The sequence below is a fragment of the Acomys minous genome (genome assembly GCF_964271855.1).
Source record: "Acomys minous genome assembly, chromosome: 9".
Taxonomy (NCBI): domain Eukaryota; kingdom Metazoa; phylum Chordata; class Mammalia; order Rodentia; family Muridae; genus Acomys; species Acomys minous.
Window position 1 is genome coordinate 23,788,004 of NC_140490.1, and position 24,194 is coordinate 23,812,197.

A 24,194-nucleotide genomic window follows, 5' to 3' on the forward strand; every position below is an offset into this window, starting at 1 on the left:
GTGAGTATGATACAGAGGAAGAGATGCATAACCCTGAGATCAGACCACCTTTGGGGATATTCATAGAGCTATTGCTGAAGAATCTGAGCTGTCAAACTTTATCCCCGAAGAAAGCTCCCCAGGGCAATGAGTATTTCTTTGTAGCAGTTTGTACCATGATAGATGCTGACTGAGTGAAGACAAATAAAAAGAGCCAGGACAAAGGAATCACAGGGAAGCCACTGGAAGTTCAATGGTTAGGCTTCATCCTTTATTAGTTAGCAAATAAAAGACAACTGATGCTTAAAACTCCAATTTAAGAGATCATTTAAACAAAAGTGGTTCCGTCGCAAAATGAGGCAGACGGGGGCCAGATATTTCTGAGTGTTCTCATATGGCTGATGAAGAAAATATGGCTGATTTGTTTGTTCCCAGCAAACCATTAAAGTTATTAATGCCTTGTGAGCCAGGACTTCATGTGACCCACAGGCCCTGACTTCACGTGGGTTCCTTCCTTTTGGTGAAAATGGGGAGGAACAACAGAAGCGCTTTGTGATGAGATTGCATTGGTGGTAAGCACACGTGGCTTTGTCAGCTGGAAGGACTGTGACGCAGAGGGAATCCAGGGAACAATAAAGTAAGAAAATTAAAATCCGACACAATTAGAAGCTGCTGGTCACATAGTAACAAACTCCGGATAACCAAGTCCATCTTTCTGAACTAGCTCCATTCATAGGCTAAAAATAAATAAGTAAAAGAACACTTACCCAAACCAGTAGGCAGTGCTTGGAGAGACTGTAACTGAAAATCACCACGTTCAATGACAGATACTACGCTTAAAAGATCTTTGTACCAAGAGACTGATGGAATGATTATATTTTCTTGTGCTCCCTTTCCTTCCACTTTGCATACTTTTCTTTACAATCTTTCTTTTTTGTTCCTCGTTTAAATGTTGTTTTGGTTGTTTGTTAAGTAACAGATATATGTAGCCAGCTGTTTTAATGATACACTTATAAGACAAATTCTACAGCTAGACACTGGAAAGTCCTCTAGAGACTACCTTTAACAGTCAGCACCAAACACTCTGTGCATGTTCTTTAAATATAAATGACAAGTGCTAAACGCCTCTTTCTCCAGGGACTCCTTAATTCTTTATTCCTCTCTGAAGGTCACTGCAATTGAGATAAAAGCAATTTCAGGAAGGCCACACTCAGTCCATCCTAAAGTTTTAAAGAGTGTTTATAAAACCTTTTCAAAAATAATTTTTACTTTTAAGACTTAATCACAGAAGGCTGATGCGTACATGTTTTCTTCTTGTTCTCTTGATGAAGGTCATCATTCTTGAATGCAATGATCTGTCTGCATCCAGCCCCACCATATCTGTAAGTGCAAGCTAGCTTTCTATGGGAAAAAGCATACTGCCTTTATCACAAATTAAAGGCACAGCTATTTCATGCCATTTGTTACCAATTTAATGATAACATGTAACTCTGAGTGGTTATAGAATTATCTCATATAGATTTTCTTTTTATAAGTCGCTTTCTTAAATCTTTCTAACATATATACAATATACATACATACATTCATATATATATATACATATATATATATTCCCCTGATAAATCTTTTTTAAAGATAAAACATCAGTTCCTTTCATCTCTGTGTTAAATATCAAAGGCAATTCTTATTTCACAATGCCACTGGAGAAATGATGGTCTGTGGGACCTTGCTAATACACTTTGTTAATGCCATATCATTGGTGTGCAATGAACTCAGATTAATTTTTCTTGATACTACTAACATTTAAACTTCTGTTAGGGGTTTATGCCAAGTCAGTAGAAAAAAAAATAACAATAAACATGGCTACAGCTCACATTTATGCCTTTCTTCATACATTCACATTTAAAGCAAAACACTTTGCTATGGACTACTGGCCTGATGTAAAGGGTTACTGCAAAGGACTAGTTTTCTCTGCTTTTGTAGATCTGTGTTCATTTTACATCATCATCTGAGATTCTGATAGCTCCTTGTGTTTAGAATAACACTTATACTGATTTCTTACTACTTGCTCATGACATGTGGGTTGATTGGTTTTCAGACACATTGCCATTCCAAATATTTCACTTGCCCCAGAAATGCATGTTCCAAGTGGGAAACTGGTATTTTTTGTGATGAAGTGTCTTTCTCGGTGCTGTTCCACCTCTAAGCATACAGGAGAGGAGTGCAGGCCATGGAAGCTTCCAGGATACCATCTGCTGTTTGTTTGTTTGTTTGTTTGTTTGTTTTTTACTGATTATAGGTATGAAATAGCTGTTCATTCTACCTTTTGCAATTCTTTAATACCTAACGGCATAGATTGAGACACAGCACTATTGTTTGACAAGACATCTACTGTGTATCTACTTTTGTTTGGATACATACCCAATAACTGCTGTCACAGCCAGAGGACCAGCAAGGGCACTACTATTCACAGTGTTGCTTTTGTTTTTTTGTTGCTTTTTTCTTTTTTATATATTATTATAATCTACAGAGTAAATTATTATATATATACATTGTAATCAGTTAATGCCCTTAAACAATGTATAATTGTTTCAGAAAGCAGGAAATGCAGGGGAAACAGGTGCCCAAAAAGCACAGTCACAAAAACTCTGCAAGTTCTAGGATACCACTATGAGTCAGTGCTGGAGATAACTTCTAAAACAATCAATGTTCAAGAAGAATGCTTTAATTTGGAGAAAATGCCTCACCTTCCCTCCCCTCCCCCTTGCCCGACCTGCCACTTTTTTTTTTTTTTTAAATACTCTTTTCATTTTCCTATCAAAAGTCCTGGCTCTTCAGATACACTTTATACTATAAATAAACACTGCATAGTTCTCTTTTGTTTGATTTTAGTTTCATTTTGTTGTTTGAAAAATTATTGCAGTACAACACCTCCTGTTTAGAATTCAGTATGGAGCAAAGAGCACAGGAGTGTGGGTGGTCCGAATGGGTCCAGGGGCTGGCCTCAGGAGAGCTGGAGGAATTGCAGAGGTCTGGAAGAGGGCGGCTGCAGGAGCAGTTCGAAGACTGAAGGGGGAGTTCACGGCCACAGCAGCTGCAGCCGCTGCAGCTGCCAGTGGGTTCGGGAGAATTCTGGGAGCCAGCGGCTTTGAAGGTTCTTTTGAAAATACTAATTTTACCTGAAAAGAAAATAAATTTGAAGTGTAGATTTATTTCTTTGGGGAAAAGTTGAAGGTGACTACAATAGCCTATCAAGCATGCTTAAGAATCTTCCAGAGACGAACTCAACAATGTTCTGCAGTTGAGTAGAAATTTATACATCTACACCCCTGTCTTGAGGAAAAGAACAGAGGGGTGTTCTGCTAAACTTTATACACGTAGCAACTTTCATGCAGCAAATATAGGTTTGTAAACGGCATTAGTCACATAGCCATGCTTCTGACTCTAGAAGGCATATGTGATCTATTGTGGAGAAGGCATTTTCTACGACCTGTTGCTGTTGTTGTTATTGTTTTTTTTTTTTCTGGCATCTACATGTCCTTTAATGCACCATCATACAAAATCTAAACCATTTCCTTCGGATAGTGTTTTTCAAATGACAAGTTTGGAAGAGTATGAATGTTGCCTGCCCTTTTTGCTTGCCTCTCCAACACCTGAACTTAGCAGTTCATGGACTTGTTTATCTCTGACAACCTTTGTTAACTTCTTTGCAAACATCAAGACCACATTCTAAGTAATTGAGCACTTCACTCAAGAGCCTGGCTTTTCTCCAGGCTATGTGCTCAGGGACAAATCTCAGCTTAAACACAGATGAGCTGAAGCTAATGTGGCAAACATTGGAACAAGTCACGCGACTAAGGATTCCATTGGTGGAGGGCAGACTGGACCTCTAATTCATCTCTTTATATTTTCTTCAGTAGAACACATCTATTCCACTTTGTAACTGGCAGCCTCCACCCAAAATATGTCTTAAGCCGACTTAAGATGACAGAGAGACCCATCACATGCTCTTTTAGGAAGCAACAGTGTCACTCACCCCCAGTGGATGTGCTGCCTTCTGCAGTTTGTTGTAGGGGCTGTATTTAGGTTTGGGGGGCTTCCCAGCAGCTCTGTCTTTGTGCCTTCTACTGCTAATGTGCTATGGAAAGCAATCAAAATGACAGCTTTGAAACAACACATCTAAAGAGTTCCACAATTAAAAAAACTGGAAGAAGATAATGCTGATTTCATGCAAGTTTCATAAAGACAAAAAGAAAAGAGCAGAGTCCACTTCTGTGTTTGGATCTTGAAGCCTTTCACACCATTCATTTTAATGTATTTTTAATAAACAGGACAATTTCTTCTTCTCTGCCTTTGTTTTATCACTGCACACATCTCCTCAAAAGTATTTACCGAGGAAAAGATGTCTAAAGGAATTTTATGTGCAAAGAAACAAACATGCCCAGACAGGCATGAATGTATTTCCATATCAATATTTATCCTCCCATTTGTGCAGCCAAATGTCAACCCCTTAAATTCTAAAAATAAATAACTGATGTACAAATTACCATCCATACACAAAACACAATACTACATAAAGGTTGAACTTTCAGTTAGAAATATACCACCGCATTCTTTAGAAGGCTATTTGGAGCATAAAAAAGTGTTCACTTTTAGTCATTGCATCAGCAAGTGGGTGAAGGGATTAGAAATACAGTACAATAAATATATACAATGAAAGGACATAAGGTAAAGGAACAGCGTAGCATGAAATTAGCTGTAGTGTGAAAAATAAATAACTAAAAATAGAACATCGTGTATTGGTCTTTAGAGAAAATTAGTAGTTTGGAGTAGAAAACTTAGCAAAGTTCTGATATCCTTGCTCTTCTCAAAGTGCCCACACAAGAAACAAACAATTTGCATCAGGTTTTCTATTTATTAGCACTGTATCTTTGAATTTCCTCAGCAACTAAAATAAACATGTGCCAAGTAAAAAGCAATGGCTAAAAGATAACTGAGAATGAGAGTAGGTGAACGGATATGCTGATAGGTGGACGGAGAAGTAGGTTGATAACCTGGTGAATGGATGGATGTGTGAACGGATGTGTGGAAGGATGGGCAGATGTGTGGGTGGACGTACGACTGATAGATGAGCGGGTAGATGGTTAGGTGAATGGGCAGAAGAATCAGTGGTCATAGGGATTGCTTGGTGGGTAGGTGGATGGGTGGAGAGTGGGTGGATGGAAGGGCACATGTATGGTGGGAAAGAAAGACATGAGAAGATTGGTAACATACACCAACTGCTTGTCACAAGGTATCTCCCTTGCTTTGCGCTTATAGTACCTGTTTGAGTTGTGTTTCTGAGTTCACATGCACATCGCATATTTCACAGTGAAACGTTTTGTTTTGGAGGCCTGTGTTTCCCTTATTAACAGGTCCTTTGCCCTTCATTCCAGCCCGAGGAAAGGCCTTGATGGTTCCACTTCCATTGCGGGCTTCTAGCATGGTTTTGTGCTTAGTACCTATGGGGAACATTTAGAGAAAAAAAAAAGAGAGAGAAAGAATAGGAATAGAAAGAAGAAGAAAAATGTCTTATTAATGATAGCATTCAAATGGTACACTGAACTTGAGGTTCTACTGAAATACATTCAGGACACAGCAGATTGTAACAAGGAACGCTTGTTTTATAAGACAGTATTAAATTGTTAACTTTTTAAAACGCTGAATGCCACAAATAAGCACTATCGGTAAGTACAGTAATTAAATGAGAAGCCTGGGGCAGCATTCGATGGGAGTGACTTTGCCTCATTTACTCTTGATGCTAATATGACATAAGTGATGGCTGCTGAGGAGGAGTGATCTGTTTGCTGAGTGTATGGTTGGAGGTAATGTGGACCAAATGTAATCAGGTTAAGGCATGGTGTGCTTACAGCAGTGACACTAATTAAAAATGCGCCGTAGAGTGCAAGCAAGCTTTCTTGTCTCTGTGTTTTAGGCTCAAAGAGAAGGAGTAATAATAGTAATAGTTATGACCTTAAATTTGTTTATTTTAGAAGCCAGAAGAGGATGTTATATCCTCCAGAGCTAGAGTTTTAGGCAGTTGTTATAGCACCCTCACATGGGTGCTGGGGATGTGACTGGGATTCTCTGCAAGAACACTAAGCACTGCTAACCACTGAGCCATCTCTTTAGCCTGTTGAATAATGATACATAAGGTTACTGGTGGAGTACAATCACAAATGTAAATGAGTGACTGAGAAGTGATAACGTTGTTTAAAGGCCAGTTAGGTGTGCTGAAAATAAATTGTGTTTTTAAGTACTAAACCACTAAATCTATAGACTGTCTTACATAATTGATGTAACTTTATTTAGCTGCCATTAACATTTGTTTTCTGGAATCACTATTGTTATATATAGTTCATTGTGGCAATTTCCCCTCAAAAATTGCTTCCAATGTTCCACTTTTTTCTAGTCAGTATTTTTCCCATTTAATGTATACTTTCACCATTGAATTTCTTCGATTCTTTATGCTGTTTTATTTTTTAATTCATTTTAAAATATATATTGTATTAATTTATTCATATTACATCTCAATTGTTAGCCCATTCCTTCTATCTTCCCATTCCTTCCTCCTTCCCATTTTCCCCTTACTCCCCTCCCCTATGAGTGTGACTGAGGGGACCTCCTCCTCTTGTATATGCTCATTGGGTATCAAGTCTCTTCTTGGTAGCCCGCTATCCTTCCTCTGAGTGCCACCAGGCCTCTCCATCCAAGGGATGTGGTCAAATATGGGGCACCAGAGTTTGTGTGAAAGTCAGACCCCACCCTCTACTCAACTGTGGAGGATGTCCTATCCATTGGCTAGATGTGGGTAGGGGTTTGAAGTTTACTCCATGTATTGTCCTCGGCTGGTGCCATAGTTTGAGCAGGACCCCTGGGCCCAGATCTGCCCATCATAATGTTCCCCTTGTAGGTTTCTAGGACCTTCTGGATCCTTCTATTTCCCCATTCCCCCTTGCTTCTCTTACCTAGAGTCCCAAAAATTCATTTTTGTAGCACCCTTTTCTACTTGTTTTTATGAGATTGTTGGTCAGATCTGCAGATGTGTAAAACGTGTTTCTGAGTCACAAGTGCAGAACTCTTGAATAGTCATGAGAAAACAATGTCATGAGTGTGATACAGATCACATCATGCTAAACAAGAGACAAACCCACGAAAGAATGCTATAGCCACATTTTCCTCATAAAAAAAGAAAAGAAAAACATACTTATCCAAGACTAAGTGCAGAAGCCCTTTTCTACAGCTTAGACAACTCATGTTGATGATGACTATTATTTTTAGTGCATAGTTACTAAAATGCACTTGTGCTAAAGAAAGAACTGGCATCTTGCAAGAGGGGAGGACAAAGAAAGGCAAGAGCCACAGAATGGGTTCACAGCGGCGGCTGAGATGTGTCATTGCTTGTTTTGAGTGACCACTTTTGTATGGCAGGGTGCACAAATCCTTTCCACGTCTTCTGAATTTTGAAGAGAGTAAGGAACACTAATGTTCTAGGGAGTAAGAAAACAACACATAGATGGCTGTCTGAACAGATGATTCTACAGACGTTTCAGACAAAATGGAAAGCACTTATGGGGTAATTTTGACTAAGGAATGTGTAAGAAAACTGTTGGTCAATTCTCATTCCTTCACTAGGGATCCCTTGTTCAGCTTAGCTTCGATTCACTTGTGAGTTTGTACTGGTAGCTAATATGTAGAACACACACACACACACACACACACACACACACACACACACAGAGAGAGAGAGAGAGAGAGAGAGAGAGAGAGAGAGAGAGAGAGAGAGAGAGAGAGATGTGCATGAATGCTAAAAATGTAGCAAAGCTGGTATAGCAGGCACTTTATCTAAGTGATAAACTCTCTGGCTACCATTTATCCTCAAGTACAGACAGATATTATGTACATAGTTGCAGAATGTCACCCATATTAGTCAATGTATAGTTATTATGAGATTTTCAGAGTTGGTACAAGCCGTGAAGGTAGCTGTATTTTCTTGAAATGTAGCAAACCTCAGGGGAAAAAGTGTATTATTTTTAAAGCATTTACATCTTTGATAGAAAAAATATTTGTTAATAATATAATATAAGCATCATGGACATTAGAAGCTTGCCTTCATGGAATATTTAATGCATTTTAGAGCCTATACTAGATTTTATCCTTCTCACTGCCACCCTGGAAATGAGTGCTATTATTATCCCTTCTAGAGATGACAAAACAGGTGCTAAAAGGTCAGGTTACTTGCATGTGGTGATAAAGCAAACATCATTTGAAGTTATAGGAAACAGAAAACAGATTCCTAGCTTCATTTTCAAATACTAAGGACTTCTAAGCCATTAGGGCACAGTATTATACAAGTCTTTCTTCAGGACACCTTTCCACCCAGCACTGTAGGCTATTGAAAACATGGATTTTACTTCAAGTCTTTTTAATTCCTTCACCCTGTGGTCCCTATAATCCAGGCCTCTCTCTACTTAGCAGAGCTTCCGGAATCATGGCATCTGGGATATGTGCCTCTGGCTAGGGTTTCAGCATTCTGTGAGCATCTTGCAAAACTGAGACCTGCTCAGCTTCGCATTGCAAACCTGTAACTGCCCTTGACTACTTCTCCTGAGGAAAGACACTGTGGGCAGTCAGGTTGACTGCCACGTTTATAAAGCTGACACTGACAATGGCCTCCATCTGCAGTTCCATGTCTTCTGGAAGAAGAAACCACAGCTTGGATGTGTAAGTCATAAGGTTTTCGTATATCCTGTTTATGTTCGCTATTGTTTAGTTCTGGATATCTTGGATGAGGAAAACACTGTTCCAAAATGGGGAGGGGTTTCTCTTCCTCTTCATTCTCTAAGGTCCTTAGGATGTCTTTCTCTTTGTCGTCGTTCTCCTCACCCTCCTGTTTTTCCCTCAACTCCTTCCTCTTCCTCTAATCTTTCCTCTTCAAACTCCTCCCCCTATTCCTCCAATTCTTACTCCTCTAAGCGTTCCTTCTCCTCCTGTGTCTCCTGCCTCTCCTTTTTCTGTGCTGCTGGGGAGTGAACCCACAGCCTCACATTTATCAGGCAAGCACGCTCCTGCAGAGCTCTACCCCAGACTGAGGACTCCCTTTCCTTTTCCACTTTGCAAGTTAGATGCTAGTATAAAATAAAAGGTGAATAAAAGAGAAATTAAAGATCTAATTAATGAATAAACTTGTAATTGTAAATAATTTGTTAGAAAAATAGAAGATTTTTTAAAAAAGAAACCAAACATCATTCTTACCAAGTAGAATTGGCCAAAACATAAAAAAATGTTTGTTATTTTCCAGTCTTTCATTTTCGATTTGAACTTATTAATTGGTAGTGCATGTGTGTTAAGGGAGCCATAGCACACTGCAGTAGACAGAGGACAATTTTGTGGAGTCAGTATTTTCCTCTCCCCCTGAGGTAGGAATTGAAGTCAAACTGCCAGGCCGGTGTGGCATGGCCGTTACCTTACCTAATAAACCAGCTCCCATCCTTTTATTTATATAAGTGAATTTTTAAAAGATTGAAAAACTTATTAAAAGTTATAGTGCATAAACATTCTTATGGAACTGCATATTCTTTTAGAAATGTATATGGTTTTTGGTGACAGCATTAATCAGGATCATCACTTATCCTGTGCTGAGAATTAGAATTACTTCTTTTCTTCCTAAAATAATTAGTTTGTATTAAGCAGTATACTCATTAAACTTGTTATTACAAATTTGATAGTTTCTTTGATAAGGATTTTTGTAAGTAGTACTGTAAAAACAAAGAATCTGAGTATTTTTAAGTGTCTTGATCCAAACTTCATAAGCATTAGTAAGGTAGTCCCATAGGGAAAGTTTATCTTGCTACAACCTATCTTGGTATGATGTATAATTTTCCCATTTATAAACAATCCCAATGCCTTGAACTAAATCCCTCATGCCCTTTTATACTTCTATGTTGAACACCATGTAACTGTAGTCTCAGTGCCTCAGGAAACTGCCAATAGCCTTCAAGCTGCCTTCTCACTCACAGGTTCATTGATCTGGCTTATGAGTGTCAGTTTACTGGATTAAAGTAATCCACACACACAACACAGTGCAGGGTGGTTTTTGATGTGCTGAGCTATGCACTTCAGCGTGTACTGTCCCCTGTGTCCTACAGAGAGAAGCACATCAACATGCGTCGAAGTAATGTTGAGCATCACAAGCCCTGTGTACTCTTCTTCAAGAACCTTAACTGGAAAATTAACCTTTTGTCACCCAGACCCCCATAAAGAATGTAACTTCCATGTTAATTACATTTTACTTTAACCTCTGGAAAAAACAAAACACCATATACACAAACTTTAAGCACCTAGAACAGAATCTATGGTGTCAGAGGGCCAACCAATACCATAAGTGATTAAAAACTATAGTACTTCTCTTAGTTCCCCAGTTTTACCAGGATCAAACATAAACTCCAGTTTGGTAAGAGCAGTGTTTCAAACAGGGGCAAAGAGAATGTTTTCTTTACACCAGAAAGACACTGGCAGGAAAAAAAAAAAGACAGCTAGAGTGAATCTGGCCTATCAGACTAAGTGTACAATGAGCCAAGGGTCCAAGAAACCTTGGGAAGCTCTGTTCAGGCTGAGGGTCTCAGTGGGCAGATGTGATGAGAATAAAAACATGAAGTCCTATATAAACCAATAAGCAGATGAACGACAGACATTCAGAATATTCTTTTAGTCAGATTACCCTAGAACTCTGATCATGGGGAATACTGAGATATTTTCCCATGAAAAAATCTTGTGACTATCTCAATATATTAAGATCAGGCCCTGTCTGAATAGGACACAACACCATGCTTTTATATTCCTTCTTCAATAGAGCAGCCCTTACTCAACCACAAAGAGACCAATAGCAGCATAATGTAATGAGAGGTGATGCTTAGTTATTTGCAAAAGCAGTGATTTGACTTATATTTAACATAAGCTAGTGTGGTGCTTTGAATACGAATGGCCCCTATAGCTTCATATATTTAATGCTTGATCATCAAGGAGTGGTCTTACTTGAGCAGGATGAGGAAATGTAGCCTTGTTGGAGAACGTATGTGACTGAGCGGGGCTTTGGGCTCTCAAAAGCCCAAGCCAGTTTCAGCGTCTCTCTCTTGCTGGTGCCTGAGGATAGAGTTGTAGAGCTCTCAGCTGCTATGTCTGCCTGCACACTCCCATGGTGATAATGGGCTGAACCTCTGTAACTGTAAGCCAGCCTCAATTAAATGTTCCCTTTTATAAAAGTGCCACAGTTGTGGTGCCTCTTCACAGCAATAGAACGCTGACCAACAGACACAACTAGTTTGATATTTTTCTTTTTACTTGTTATTTCCTATTTATTTTTCAGAGAGGACCTCACTATATTAGATAGCCCTGTTTGGCACTGAACTTACAATTCTCCTGCATCAGTTCCCTAAATATTAAGACATCAGGCATATATCATTTCATCAAGGATCTTTTTAAGAAGGAATTTATAGATAAGTTATAGATATTTTATTGTGGGGACCCATGCCAAATTCTGCCATGTCAGAAATCCTGTGCTTAGGCTGTATGCTGTGACCTTCAAGTTGCTGACCTTTACCTCACCACGAGGTCTTGTGTTCTAGGCTATCCTTGGACTATTTACCTTTGAAAGAAGTAGAGAAGTCTCAACTTGGAAACACCCAGAGGATCTAGGAAGTTCTTACAGGGAAATACTCAGAGAACTAGGAAGTTCTACAGGGAGTGATTTAGGCTATTGCATTCTTGCCTGGGGGCTAGGGTGAGTGAGATAAGAATAGATCCTATTGACCTTGCCTTATATATGTTCCTGCTAGCTGGCAATAAAGTGAATCTTGATCAGACATTTCCTGACTTTATTTGTTATTTCTCGCATCTGTATCCTACTTTCAATCCCCCACTCCCTCTTTCAGGTGAACCCTGATTCAATTTTTCCCCGCGGGCTGGGACCCGACATTTTATATCAAATTCCAAGAACTCAAAAGGTTCAGTGCCTGCCCATATGTCACTATAAAGCTCTGTGCTTTTAGTAGAAGCACTGTGCTGTGGGTAAGTTAGCAGGAACACTCCTCAGTGAGTGACTTCACCAGCACTGCTTTGCACATGAGGCCATATTTAGCAAGAATTTTCCTGTAACTACATCATGAGAAAATAATGTGTTGTCACAGCTCTGAAGTCACTTCTTCTATTTGTTAGCCAGTAAGAGGTCAACAAGTATGAAATAGCTAAATCCCAAACATTCACAGGAATGTACAGGTCCTTTTCATCAGGTTAGTCAGCCTAATGACTCACTGCACAGTCCTGCAGACACATTTCTAAACTACAGTGCTGGTATACTGTGCCATAGAAATGTCTGCAGTGGTAAGGTTTGCCAAGACTGCAACATACTCAAGGTGAAAAACACGCCTATTTGTCATATGGCTTTTTAGCAGTTGAGGCATAAGAAGCTGAACTTGAAATTAATTTAAATAACGTGAGGTTAGTGGTGGGCATATAAAAGCTCCTTCATAAGCAGGTAGGGCCAGGTGGGGGTTGAGCAAGTCAGCTTCCCCTCGCTGTAGTGAAGGAGCCCCATCAGTTTGCGGTTTGTGAGATGTCAGTCCTTGATTAGATGGTTTAGTTGTTTGGGGACTTTTGATGACTAAGCATTTCATGGCAGAAGCAAGTTGGTCGAGTCAGCTTTTTCACAGTCAGGAAAGGACAGAAAAGAAAGAAGACAGATTCCCACAGCCTCCTTCATGAACATACTCCCAGTGACACATAGACCTTCATTGTGCTCCACTACCACAGTTTTTTCTAGTACAATATTTTGAAACATTCTCTGTGAATTTCATACAGTACCTTTTGACCCTATCCACCAACAACTCCCCTTTCTCACTCCTCCTGGATACAACTCTAATACCCTCCTCCCAACTTCATGGTTTTTCTTTTTCCTTAACTAACCTATACAGTCTAATTAGTGTTGCCATATATGCATAGGTAGGTAGGGCCTAACTATAAAAGTTTCTACTATCTTTCAACTTACCATATCAGGAACAAAGCCTTTAACACATGAGCCTCTGGGCATTTAGGGATGCCTAAGAGTATATTTTGGGTGTTCTGGTATGCATAGATTTATGTGAACTATGTGTGTGGATAATCTCAGTGCCAGAAGAGGGCAGTAGATCACTTGGAACTTGAGTGAAGTATTAAGTAGGTGCTTAGAAAGGAATCCTGTCCTCCTTATGAGCAGCATGTGCTCTTAATGACTGAAGCATCTCTGTGGGTTTTTCCTTCTTCTTCTTCTTTTTTTTTTTTTTTTCTGTCAAATTCCCACTGCAGAGCAAGGAGTTTCAATAATAATAAAAAGCTCTGAACACTGACCCTGGCTGAGTAGCTGAAGTAATTTGTTCACCTACATATTCTTGGCCTCCACTAGCCTAGAGCTTCTTCTTGAAGGCAGAGGCCAGGTCTAGCTCATAGCTCTGCTTTTAGTAGCTACCTCACAGTAGATGATTAATATGCATTAGTTGAGGCATTAGACATTAATTTACATCAACCTGAAAGTAGTTTTGTTTTTTGTTTTTAAATCTCAAAAGAGTTCTATTTTCAAACTGCTGATTCAAGGATGCTGGGTTTCTCTCTGCCTCAGTGTCCACAGCAATAAAAAGAGGGAAGCAATGTGGGTCATTATTTGAGTGTTCTGTTTATAGTATGTCCTGATTTAAGAATTGCTGTGAATATTCCATGTGTCCAATAACTTTTAGACAACTTTCTCTTCTCTTAGTTTAATTTTGGTACAATAAAAGGAGAAATGTCTAAGCATTTTAAGAAATATTAAATTTTTCAAGTATCTTAAAACTTTAAAATATCACTGTTCATTGGCAGTGAACTAAAACTTGCGAGGGCTAGAACAAACTCTTCCTGGGGTTAGCAAAACCAGAGTCAATGTTTCATGCAATTACCAGACAAATCTGCCCAAATTAGTCCATTAGCTTGGATTATAAACCACTTGAAAGGTTTCTCTTTTCAAGTACATAGAGGAAAACAAAATCAAATTTAGTGGAACAATTAGGATGGTCAAGAGGACTTTCTTTTTAAAAGGCATCGTCTATATAGTCAGCGTCTGTCACCTGCAAGTTTAAATGGGGGCTTTCTGCTCACTGGGAAGAACTGGGTCCCCATGGTGCTTTCTTTCAACTACTCTGCATGGTCTTGTGGGACTTTTAATCAGCTCCATAGAGCTTCTAAGCCTGGCAAAGCAGGAATGCTTGCTTCAACCCTATACTCAAAGACATTGATTATACTAATCAATTAATGGCAAAGTCAGATGATGACAGCTTTGCAAAACATAGGAAAAGAGCAACAGAAAAGGCTTCACCAATCCCAAGATACATGTAATTGTACTGATTCCACATCTGACTCTTAAAAAGTACCATATGGTCCTAGAAGGGAGGCCATTCAAGACTGAGAGATGGATCTGAGAGGCACATCTCAGAGAACACAATTTCTCAGCCCATATTCTCATAAGAAGACTATCTATGTATTGGATGGCAAAAATGGAATTCCTTCTAGTTAATTCTACTAGGATGCATTATTGACAATTTTTGATAAAAGTCTTTATCACCCAAACTTGCTTGTAGTAATTGTTTTGGGTTACAAATTCATTTCTAAGTGTTAGAAATAAATCAGTAATTCTCAGTGAGGAAGAGAAAATTATTATATGGACAAAGATGAACCATCCTCTTCCCCTGCAGCTTGGCAGCTTCTGAGGAAAGCTACTCTTTAAGCCCACATCTTATTCTAGAAGAAAGATGAGTTCTTCAGCATGAGAAAGGGACAGTAGAAAGACCCAAGGTGATCATGGCTTTCTCTGAGTCCATCACTAAATGGACAAACTGAACCCTTCAATCTGCATTGAACTAGCATTGTAAGCCAGCAGCTCTAAAGACATCAGTGAAGAACAATGCACAATCCTACTGGCCTAAATTTGAAATAACGGATGTGGTTACTATAGGAGAATGTAGAAGTGATCTCCATTCACACTGTATTAAGGCATAATTGATAAACTAGCAGGGTACAAAATGCTATCAGATTCTGCTATTGTCATTGCTATTGAGGAATCTCCTGCCTCACTGTTGTGTAAAATTATACCCCAGTTCTGATTGGTTAATAAAGAAGTCTATAACTGAGGGTGGGGGTTGGGTGAGGGTGTCCCAGGTGGTGGGAGAGAGAGGGAGAGAAGAGGAAGAAGAAAGTTGCCATGCTACAAAGAGCAGGTCACCATGGGGGAGTTGCCATGAGCACAAAATGGAACAGGAACAGCCTGGGACAGGTTAATGAACACATGGATGGGAGATAGCCAGGATAGAAAAATCAAGTAGAACAGATCAATATCTGCTCAGTTATGGTGCTTGAAGCTTATTTCAAATGTAGCAGGTCTGTGTTGATTATGTGGGAAATAGAGTGACCATGGGGGGAGGGGGCAGGGAAGGGAACCATTTATTCCAACAGGAGAAGGTTATCTCTCAGTGGGCATAAACCTGGGGTCCTGACACACAAATCCAGTTATAAATTTTGTTTTATCAGGAAACTCCTAGCAGTTCAAAGGGCTGTGCATAGTGGATGCTTGGCTCATGATCCCTGTACTACTACATCCATTTAGAAATGGCACAGTAGATGACAAAAAAGAAATGGTAGCACAATGATAATAAGGATAAAAAAGCAGCATTAAAACTAGTTCAGTTCTGAATTCTGTCATTCTTTCTTCCAAACCCAAGAGGAGAGGGTCACATGCAAAATGACGACTTCTATTTTCAGTTCTGGGAACTAAATCACAGCGTCTGACTGGCCTACATTTCCTGCCCAAACCAAGGTCCCATTTTATGATTTATTCTATTCTGATAAGTAACCTACAATCCATAGAGTCAGTGAAGTTACATATAAAGGAAGGGACTAAAGGAGACACATGGATCTCCCTGGAATGAGGAAACAGAATAAATTTTATGGGTGAACTGGGAGTGGGTAAGGACAGGAATGGGAGGATCAGGTGAAGAAAGGAAGAGAAGATAAAGGTGAGGGAGGGAATGCAGGAAAAGACATCTAGAATTGAGGGGCATTTAAGGGATAATATGGAAGCCTAGTGTAGTAGAAACTTCTTAAAATATATGAAGGAGATCTTAATACGGTCTCCTAATAATGGGGTATACAGAGTCCCAATTGGTCATCACTTGTCACCAAACCAGACTGAGTTGCATTCCACTGAGTTGTTGGCCAAGAAGGTTCCATGGAAATCCTTAAACAGCCCAAGTTCTTGCTAAGACAATAGGTTGCTCGCCACAAACTGACTCAATGGCCCATTGACAAGTACAACTTCCAAACAACTCAGTGAATAAGAAAAAAAATGTAGCTAGTGCCTACTCGGTACTCTGTAGGTTACGAAAAGAGAAAATCGAACAGCAACTCGGCCACAGAAACTTTGACTTACAATCTGTTCTGCATGCGATATATGCTCAGGCAGGCAATGGTGGGGCAAAGGTAGTGAGAACAACAAACTAATGTCTGGTTTGACAGGAATTCACGCCACAACTAGGAACCCATACTTGACACTGCTTAAGTGACAAGAACCAGAGACTAGCTAGCCCAGAGACCTAGAGTAAATGTAAACACTGCTGGTATAAAACAAAACAAATCAAAGAAGGAAAGAAAGAAACAAACAAAGAGAAAAAATAAATATCAGGCCGGCACAATGACAAACGTCTGTAATCCCAGCACTTGGGGAGGCCAAGGCAGGTGAATCTCTGAGTTCGCGGCCAGCCTGGTTTACAAAGCAAGTCCAGGAGAGCCAATGCTACACAGAGAAACCTTGTTTTGAAAACCCCCAAAATAAAAATCAAATAAGTATCAATAAAGTGATTTAAAAAAAAAACCTCCAAGTGATATTCTGCTGTGCTTGTAGATCAGTGCTTTTATACACTCATCATAATAGAAGCTTGTTCCTGCAGCAGATACAAACTGATAGAGAGACCCATAGCCAGACAGATAATATACAGAGAGAGAGAGTCCTTGAAACACACAGATTTAAAAGGAATGTCTCTCCTGAAAAGAGATCAAATTCCTCCCCTCAGAGGTCAGGGAACCCCACTGAAGAGGAGGCAGAAAGATTCTAAGAGTCAAAGGGGATGGAGGACACCAGGAGAACAAGGCCTTCTGAATCTACTGAGCAAGGTTCAGATAAACTGGGAGAGACTAAAGCAGCATACACAAGACCTAAACAGTTCTGTATCAGATCCTCTGTATAGATAGTATCGCTTTCAGCTTAGTATTTTTAATGGGACTCTTGAGTTTATGAGCAAGTGGGTCTATGATTCCAGTGCCTGCTCTTGGGACTCTTTTCCTTCTGTTAGGTTTGCATGTCTTCTAGCCTTGACATCATGGTTTTTATTTATCTTATTATATTTTATTTTGTCAAAGTGAACAGAAAAGCTAAAAAAAAAAAGATTTAATTCTGTGTTTGTGTGTGTGTGTGTGTGTGTGTGTGTGTGTGTGTGTGAGAGAGAGAGAGAGAGAGAGAGAGAGAGAGAGAGAGAGAGAGAGAGAGAGAGAGAGAGAGAGAATGTGTGTAAGAGTGCCTTTGAGGACCAGATGCTTTGCCAGAGTCTCATGGTTATGGTACTAGTGGTACAACTGATGGACAACAGTATCCTTTCTGATACGGACAGCTGGTACCTCTTAGGTTGGGGACTCCTTTAGGTATTTCACATGCATGTAAGTGCATGTGAGTGGCTCAGAGGCCAGGGGAGGGCATTGGATCTCCTGAAGCTGGAAGTTCAGCCACTTGTACTAGGAACTAAGTTCTACTCCTATGGCAGAGCAGCAAGCACTCTCAACCACTGAGCCACCCAATATTACGAGTTTTGCTTGGTCACTCCAGAAGCCCAAAATGAAAATTGGTTAAATAAAACAATTTATTTTATGTTGTCTGATTTCCCTTCTTCCTTTGTATTTCTTCATCCCCAAGCTTTGGTTCCTCTACTCTCTATGTACTACTATTTGCTGTCAGGTCTCTGCCTCAGAATCTGCTACTCTAGGAAGTCAAACTAAATTACCCAACAACAATCCTATGTTGAATCCTTCAACTCTGCAACCATTCCTGGCAGGAGTGGGCCACATATGGAGGCTTTCTTCATTAGATTTCCCTACAGAAGACTGCAAGTAAAAGATCCAGAAGTAGCTCATGTGTTACTCATGTGCAGCAGGGTGTGGATGTGGACACTACTGCATCCTCTTAGATGCACAGAGGATAAAGTCCAGATACTGTAGCCTCTTAACACTCTCGTAGTTAACTAAAATAGAACACATCTGGAATCAAGTACAGTATGTGTTGAGAAGGGATCAAAACTTAATGGCTATTTTTGTCTTCTTCCTTTGCCACTTCTAGTCTTGACACAGCCTTGTAGTTCAAGTGTAGGGGCAAGACCTAAGTGAGTCAGGGACTCTGGTGGTACTTTCCAAATAGAAACATCTTTCTGATTCAGAAAGGAAAATGCAAGGAAGAAGATGACTCAAAGTTTGGCAAGCAGAGGGATAGTGGTAGTGGTCATCACAGGCTGCTTGTCCAAAAGGAACAGTCCTGTAGAGGGACAGGAGGAACAAGGGTCACATAGCCATCTCTTTGACCTTTCAGATGAGATGCTTGCAGCCATCCTCAGCTTTGTCAGTAGAAGAACACCGAGGGTTCTTTGTCTCTTTCCAAAGTGAGACCTGTCCTCACGTGTTGTGACTGGATAGATACATATATATGCTTTCATGGGGCATTTTCACATGCAAAGTAGAATTAAGAGCACACAACTGGAATATAAAAATAATGACCTCATGTGATATAGTGAAACATGATTCCTTTGCCCTTAAATCAAATATTTCTTAAGATAATTGAAGATGCTCTAAAATCTTATAAATTTATAACTTCAAACACACAGGCATGGTTGAGTTGTAAATTTGGCCAATTCTAAAATAAATGTACTCCTCTGTCATTACATAGAATGATCACACTTTGTGAGAGTAAATGGGTTTTGATGGTGTTTACTGGCTCTTGATGTCTGAACATCAAAGTATCAAAGTAGACCTGCATGATGGAGATGCTGACTTAGGAGGCTTGTCTGTGTTTCTCTGTTTACAAACTCATGAATGCTGCTGACTGCAACTAGATGAATTATGCTCCACTTGCGGTCTCTTTTCAGAGCACAAAGTCAAAATTTAAATATCACCTGTGTAGTACTACCATTGGCTAGTGGTACAGCGTACACCAGCAACGTGAAATTAGGCCATGAATCACTATGATTCCCCATCCACTATATCCATTGACAGATCTGGGCCCCGAAGCCTGAATTTTAGCTTAAGGTTGATTTTGTCAATCAAGTCAAGTTTTAGAGAAAAGATTATATTTTTAAATATGCATACACAGATTAAAAAGAGGCATGTGTGTATATATGTCACACATGCACACACTTACATATTTTTACACAAATGTATATGTGTGTACGTGTGTATATATGTATGTATGTATCTCACACATCCAAATACAAAAAGCAATTCTATGGAACCATACTGAAAGGCTAATTGTTTTCTGATCCTTCATATTCTAGTTCATTTCTTTCTGTTTTATTAATATCATCACTCAATGGGGGAGAGGCAGAGGGATCTTTGTAAGTCTGAGGATAGGCTGGTCTACACAGCAAGTTCCATGCCATCCAGCAATACACTGTAAGATTCTAGCTCAAAATAGAATATATAAAATAAATGGCTAGAGATATGACTCAGCAATAAACACCATTTGTGCTAGCTAGATTTATGTCAACCTGACACAAACTATTGCCATTTGACAGAGGGAGCCTTGATGAAATATGCCTCCACAAGATCAGACTATAGATATTTTCTTTTTGTATTAATTAATTAATTAATTTAATTTAATTTACATCCCAGTTGTAGCCCCCTGCCTCCTCTCTTCGCCTCCCAGTCCCACCCTCCTTCCTCCTCCACCTTCCCCTATTCCTCAGAAAAGTGGAACCCTCTACCCAGGACTGATCTGGTCTTCTTCCCCTCTGGTCTGGCAAGGCAATCCTATCAGGAGGAAGTGATGGAAAAGCAGGCAACAGAGTCAACCCTTGCTCCCCTTACTAGTAGACCCACATGAAGCCTTAACTGCCCATGGGCTACATCTTTGTAGAGGATATAGGTCCAGTCCATGCATTGTCCACAGACACCTCTGGACCCTGGTTATTTGGCTCTATTGGTTATCTTGTGGAGCTCTTATCACCTCTACATTCTTTTATCCACCCCCCCCCCCATTTTCCCACTAGACTTCCTATGCTTCACTCAATGTTTGGCTTTGGGTCTCAGCATTTCAAACTGCTGCTGGGTGGAGCCTCTCAGAGGACAATTCTGTTAGGTCTCTGTCTGCAAGCATAGTAGAGTATCTTTAATAGTGTCAGGAGTTGGCTCTCTTCCATGTGAGAGTGCAAACTGGTAAAACCACTTTGGAAACCAAGCTGGCGCATTCTCAGAAAACTGGGAATAGCTCTACCTGAAGACTCAGCTACACCAATCCTGGACATATACTCAAAAGATGCTCTACCATACAGCAAAGACAGTTGCTCAACTATGGTCATAGAAGCTTTATTTGTAATAGCCAGAATCTGGAAACAACCTAGAGTCCCCTCAATTGAAGAATGACTAAAGAAACTGTGGTACATTTCCACAATGGAATAGTACTCAGCTATTAAAAACAAGAGTATCGTGAAATTTGTAGATCACTTTCTTAATTAGTGATTGACTGAGGAAGAATATCTCATTGTGGGTGGTTCCACCCCTGTGCTGGTGGTCCAGGGTTCTCTAAGAAAGCAGAGGAGCAAGCTTGTAAGCACCATTCCTTGATGGTTTATGAATCAGTTTCTGCTTCCAGGTTCCTGCTCTGTTTGAGTCCCTGTCCTGACTTTCTCCAGTGATGAGCAGTGATGTGGAAGTGTAATACAAATAAATACTTTTCTCCACAAGTTAATGTTTGTTATGGTGTTTCATCACAAACATTCTAACCCTAGCTAAGACAAGCATGTTAATGACTTAAGTTTACTTCCCAGTTTCCAAACCCTAATTCCAGAGACTTTTACATTTTTTTTTTACCTACACTCTTATGTGCATACCCCACACAAACATGCATATAAGATAGAAATATCTCTTTTAAAAATACTTCATAAGAGAAAAGGGCTTGAATCATGGTTCTGCCAGTTGGTCCCATGGTCTTTTCTATGAGTCAGTTAAATGATTAATGCCTCACTGGTGTAACTAATAAGAGCTTCCTTGAACACACCACAGAGACATCACTTACCATTGGAAACAAAACAAAACAAAATAAAACAAAAGATAATAAGAACTGTTCCTGGGTTGTAGCAACACTATGGGTTGGGTGAGAGGCTTCAGTTGGAAGCAAGTATATGGTAATATAGAAGCAATGGTAGAAAGCACATAAGTCTAAACTTTTACTTTCTTTTCTGATGTTTCACACACACACACACACACACACACACACACACACACACACACATACACCCTGCAGACCGCAAGCCTTACAAATCTTCCTTTGTCCCCATATAAATTATATTTTGCCAGTCGTTTTTATGTTTTACCAGCTGATAAATTCCATGTAGTAATTGCCAGTTTTCTGTCACCACTGTTTTCCCTGTTGCAAAAGATCTAATCTGTTCAGAGGAAGATAATTGCAGGCCAGTTGAGATTAAAAAAAAAAAAAGAAAGAAAAAAGAAAAAAAAAAGAAAGAAAGAAAGAAAGAAAGAAAGAAAGAAAGAAAGAAAGAAAAGGCTGCATCTCACCACTGTTGTGAGCCTCCAGCTGTGAGGCAGAGTTCACAGCCACCTTGCATAGCGAACAGTAAAGCAGCCTCTTCGCCTTTTCTTCCTCAGTCTCTGTGGAGGGACTTGGATTGGTGCCAGTGGCTGCCACTGCCGTGGGGCTTTTCTCCACTTTAGAGGTGATCTCAGTCGTTCCTGAAGTGTTCTTGCGTATTTCAACACTCGTCGTTGTTGATATTACTGATGTCCCTGTGGCACTGTCTGTGTTGAAAACAACATAGGACAATGAGTTAGGAAGTCACAGTGTCACCTTTCCTTACTTAGAAACACATCATGAATGTGGCATTCTGCTAATAATGATCGCAGCAGTGCTTATCATCTGGGAGGTAATCCTGACAGCCACCAAAAATGACCCTGATTAATTTCACACATTAAAACAAAAGTAAGATGACATTTCAAAATACCCACTAGTACAGTTAGAAACTCTTCTGTGGGAGAACAGGTATAACACACATTTCCCTGAAAACACTGCCTCCCTGGGGAATTTTGATAATACGTTAAACTCTTTATATAGCATTTGTATGCAAGTTTTTAAAAATAAAGATAAACGATACAAGTCCTTACCTGTTCTCCTCTTTCTTGGTTACTGTCTTCCTATCTTTCTACTACATTTACTTCTTTATTTAAAAAATAGTATGAATCCTTTGGTACACGTACACAAGAAATATAAATTGCTCTGTTCAGTTCAGCAGCTTTTTGAACCATGGCTGCACTGACAAAGAATTATATAGTGTAATACTGTTGCTGAAATCCATGATAGAACATAAGTGGAACTCTTGTCTGACTATTTATTAGCCATATACACTGTTTCTGCATGTGTGCAGGAAAATCATGGCCTGAGTAGTCTGTCAGTAGACACTACTCTCCAGGCACCCCAGGCTTGTCACATCACTTCAATGTTTCAAGACATTGGTGACCATGAAGTGTTGATGCACTATAAAACAACAACTTTCTTGCTCTAAAGTCTGATACTAAATATAGAGAGATCAACCTTCACAGTGAAACTACCTCCATGATCACTGTGTTCACACTTTTTCTGTTTCTAGACTGAGTTTTTTGTTTTTCTTTTTTTTTCCTTTTTCTTTTCTTTCTTTCTTTTTTTCCAAAACAGGATTTCTCTGTGTAGCCTTGGCTTCCTGGATTCACTGTGTAGACCAGTCTGGCCTTGAGCTCACAGCAATCCACCTGCCTCTGCCTCCCAAGTTCTGGGATTAAAGGCACCTGCCACCATGCCCGACTTCTCAACTGATTCTTAACCTAGTACCTCTGAAATACTCTCAGCCTGCCTGCCTCTCCAGTTGTACGTAAATTGCCTTTCCACATGTCACTTTATAGGCTGATATGGTCACTGTGTCATACCACACTGAAAAATCTGAGGCTAATGCTTTCAGGTATGAGTATATGGGACAGTGGCCTCCTTGCAATCGTGGATGATCCAATAGACTTGCATTGTTCAAAACTAGGCAATAGGTCCTACATATCTCTAAGAATCTAGAAGTAGCATAAAATCAATAGCTTTCAGATGGTTCTATAGCTGCTCACTGTCCACATTAATGATTGAAAACACTTATTTGTGAAATTATTACATCGTTTACCAAGAGTGTATATGATTAAAACTAATCTTTATACTTTTTAAACCATTTCATTTAAGTCTCAATTGGGTAAGGTAAATTAATAAGTTACAGACTTTAAGGACATTCTCCAGAGCCACACAGTAGAATAGACTGAAGCAAGGTAAAATACTTCCTGACATGTTGAAATCAGAAATTTAAAAAAAATTGATGTGAATGGCAATTTTTGTTATGACAATGATTATCCATGGTAAGACCTGAAGCAGCTGTGCACTGCAATCACTGGGTTTGTTTATACTCAGTTCTATAGGTAATAACAATTGTAATTATCATATTTAAAACCAGTGTGGACACAAAATGAAGTCACAGTGTACTGCTCTCGGTACTTAATTCATGGGATGATTTCCCTGGTAATAGCATCCTCTTAATAGCACTGCCTCTGGGCCAGTATCCTTCTTTCTAAGTATTGATCTGAAAAGGGTATATAACATAGACCATATTGATCCTAAAACAATGTTCTTACTTACAGGAAGATTTGTTTGTAAATTGTAAAATGCAATCATGGTTCATCCAATCCATGTAATAGATATACTAGTGTATTGTCCTTCATTCAGAGGATAATGCTTAGTTATTCCAAAGACTAAGGGGAAAGATACCAGATTCTGTGCATAAAATTTAGTGAAGACT

At 39.5% G+C, this 24,194-nt stretch overlaps 1 protein-coding gene across 7 annotated transcripts in view; it reads right to left on the bottom strand.

Annotated features, from left to right (window-relative positions):
* Window positions 1-222: 222 nt before the first annotated feature.
* ZNF385D (zinc finger protein 385D) overlaps window positions 223-24,194 on the bottom strand; it is an 897,446-nt gene continuing 873,474 nt past the window's right edge. For all 7 annotated transcript variants that reach the window (XM_084794479.1, XM_084794483.1, XM_084794480.1 and 4 more), the window contains 4 exons: window positions 21,898-22,137; window positions 5,302-5,480; window positions 4,016-4,117; window positions 223-3,158 (listed from right to left, as the gene is read on the bottom strand). In XM_084794479.1, the coding sequence (XP_084650605.1) occupies window positions 2,925-3,158; window positions 4,016-4,117; window positions 5,302-5,480; window positions 21,898-22,137 (755 nt within the window). In that variant the 3' untranslated portion in view covers window positions 223-2,924. The remainder of the gene's footprint in view (window positions 3,159-4,015; window positions 4,118-5,301; window positions 5,481-21,897; window positions 22,138-24,194) is intronic.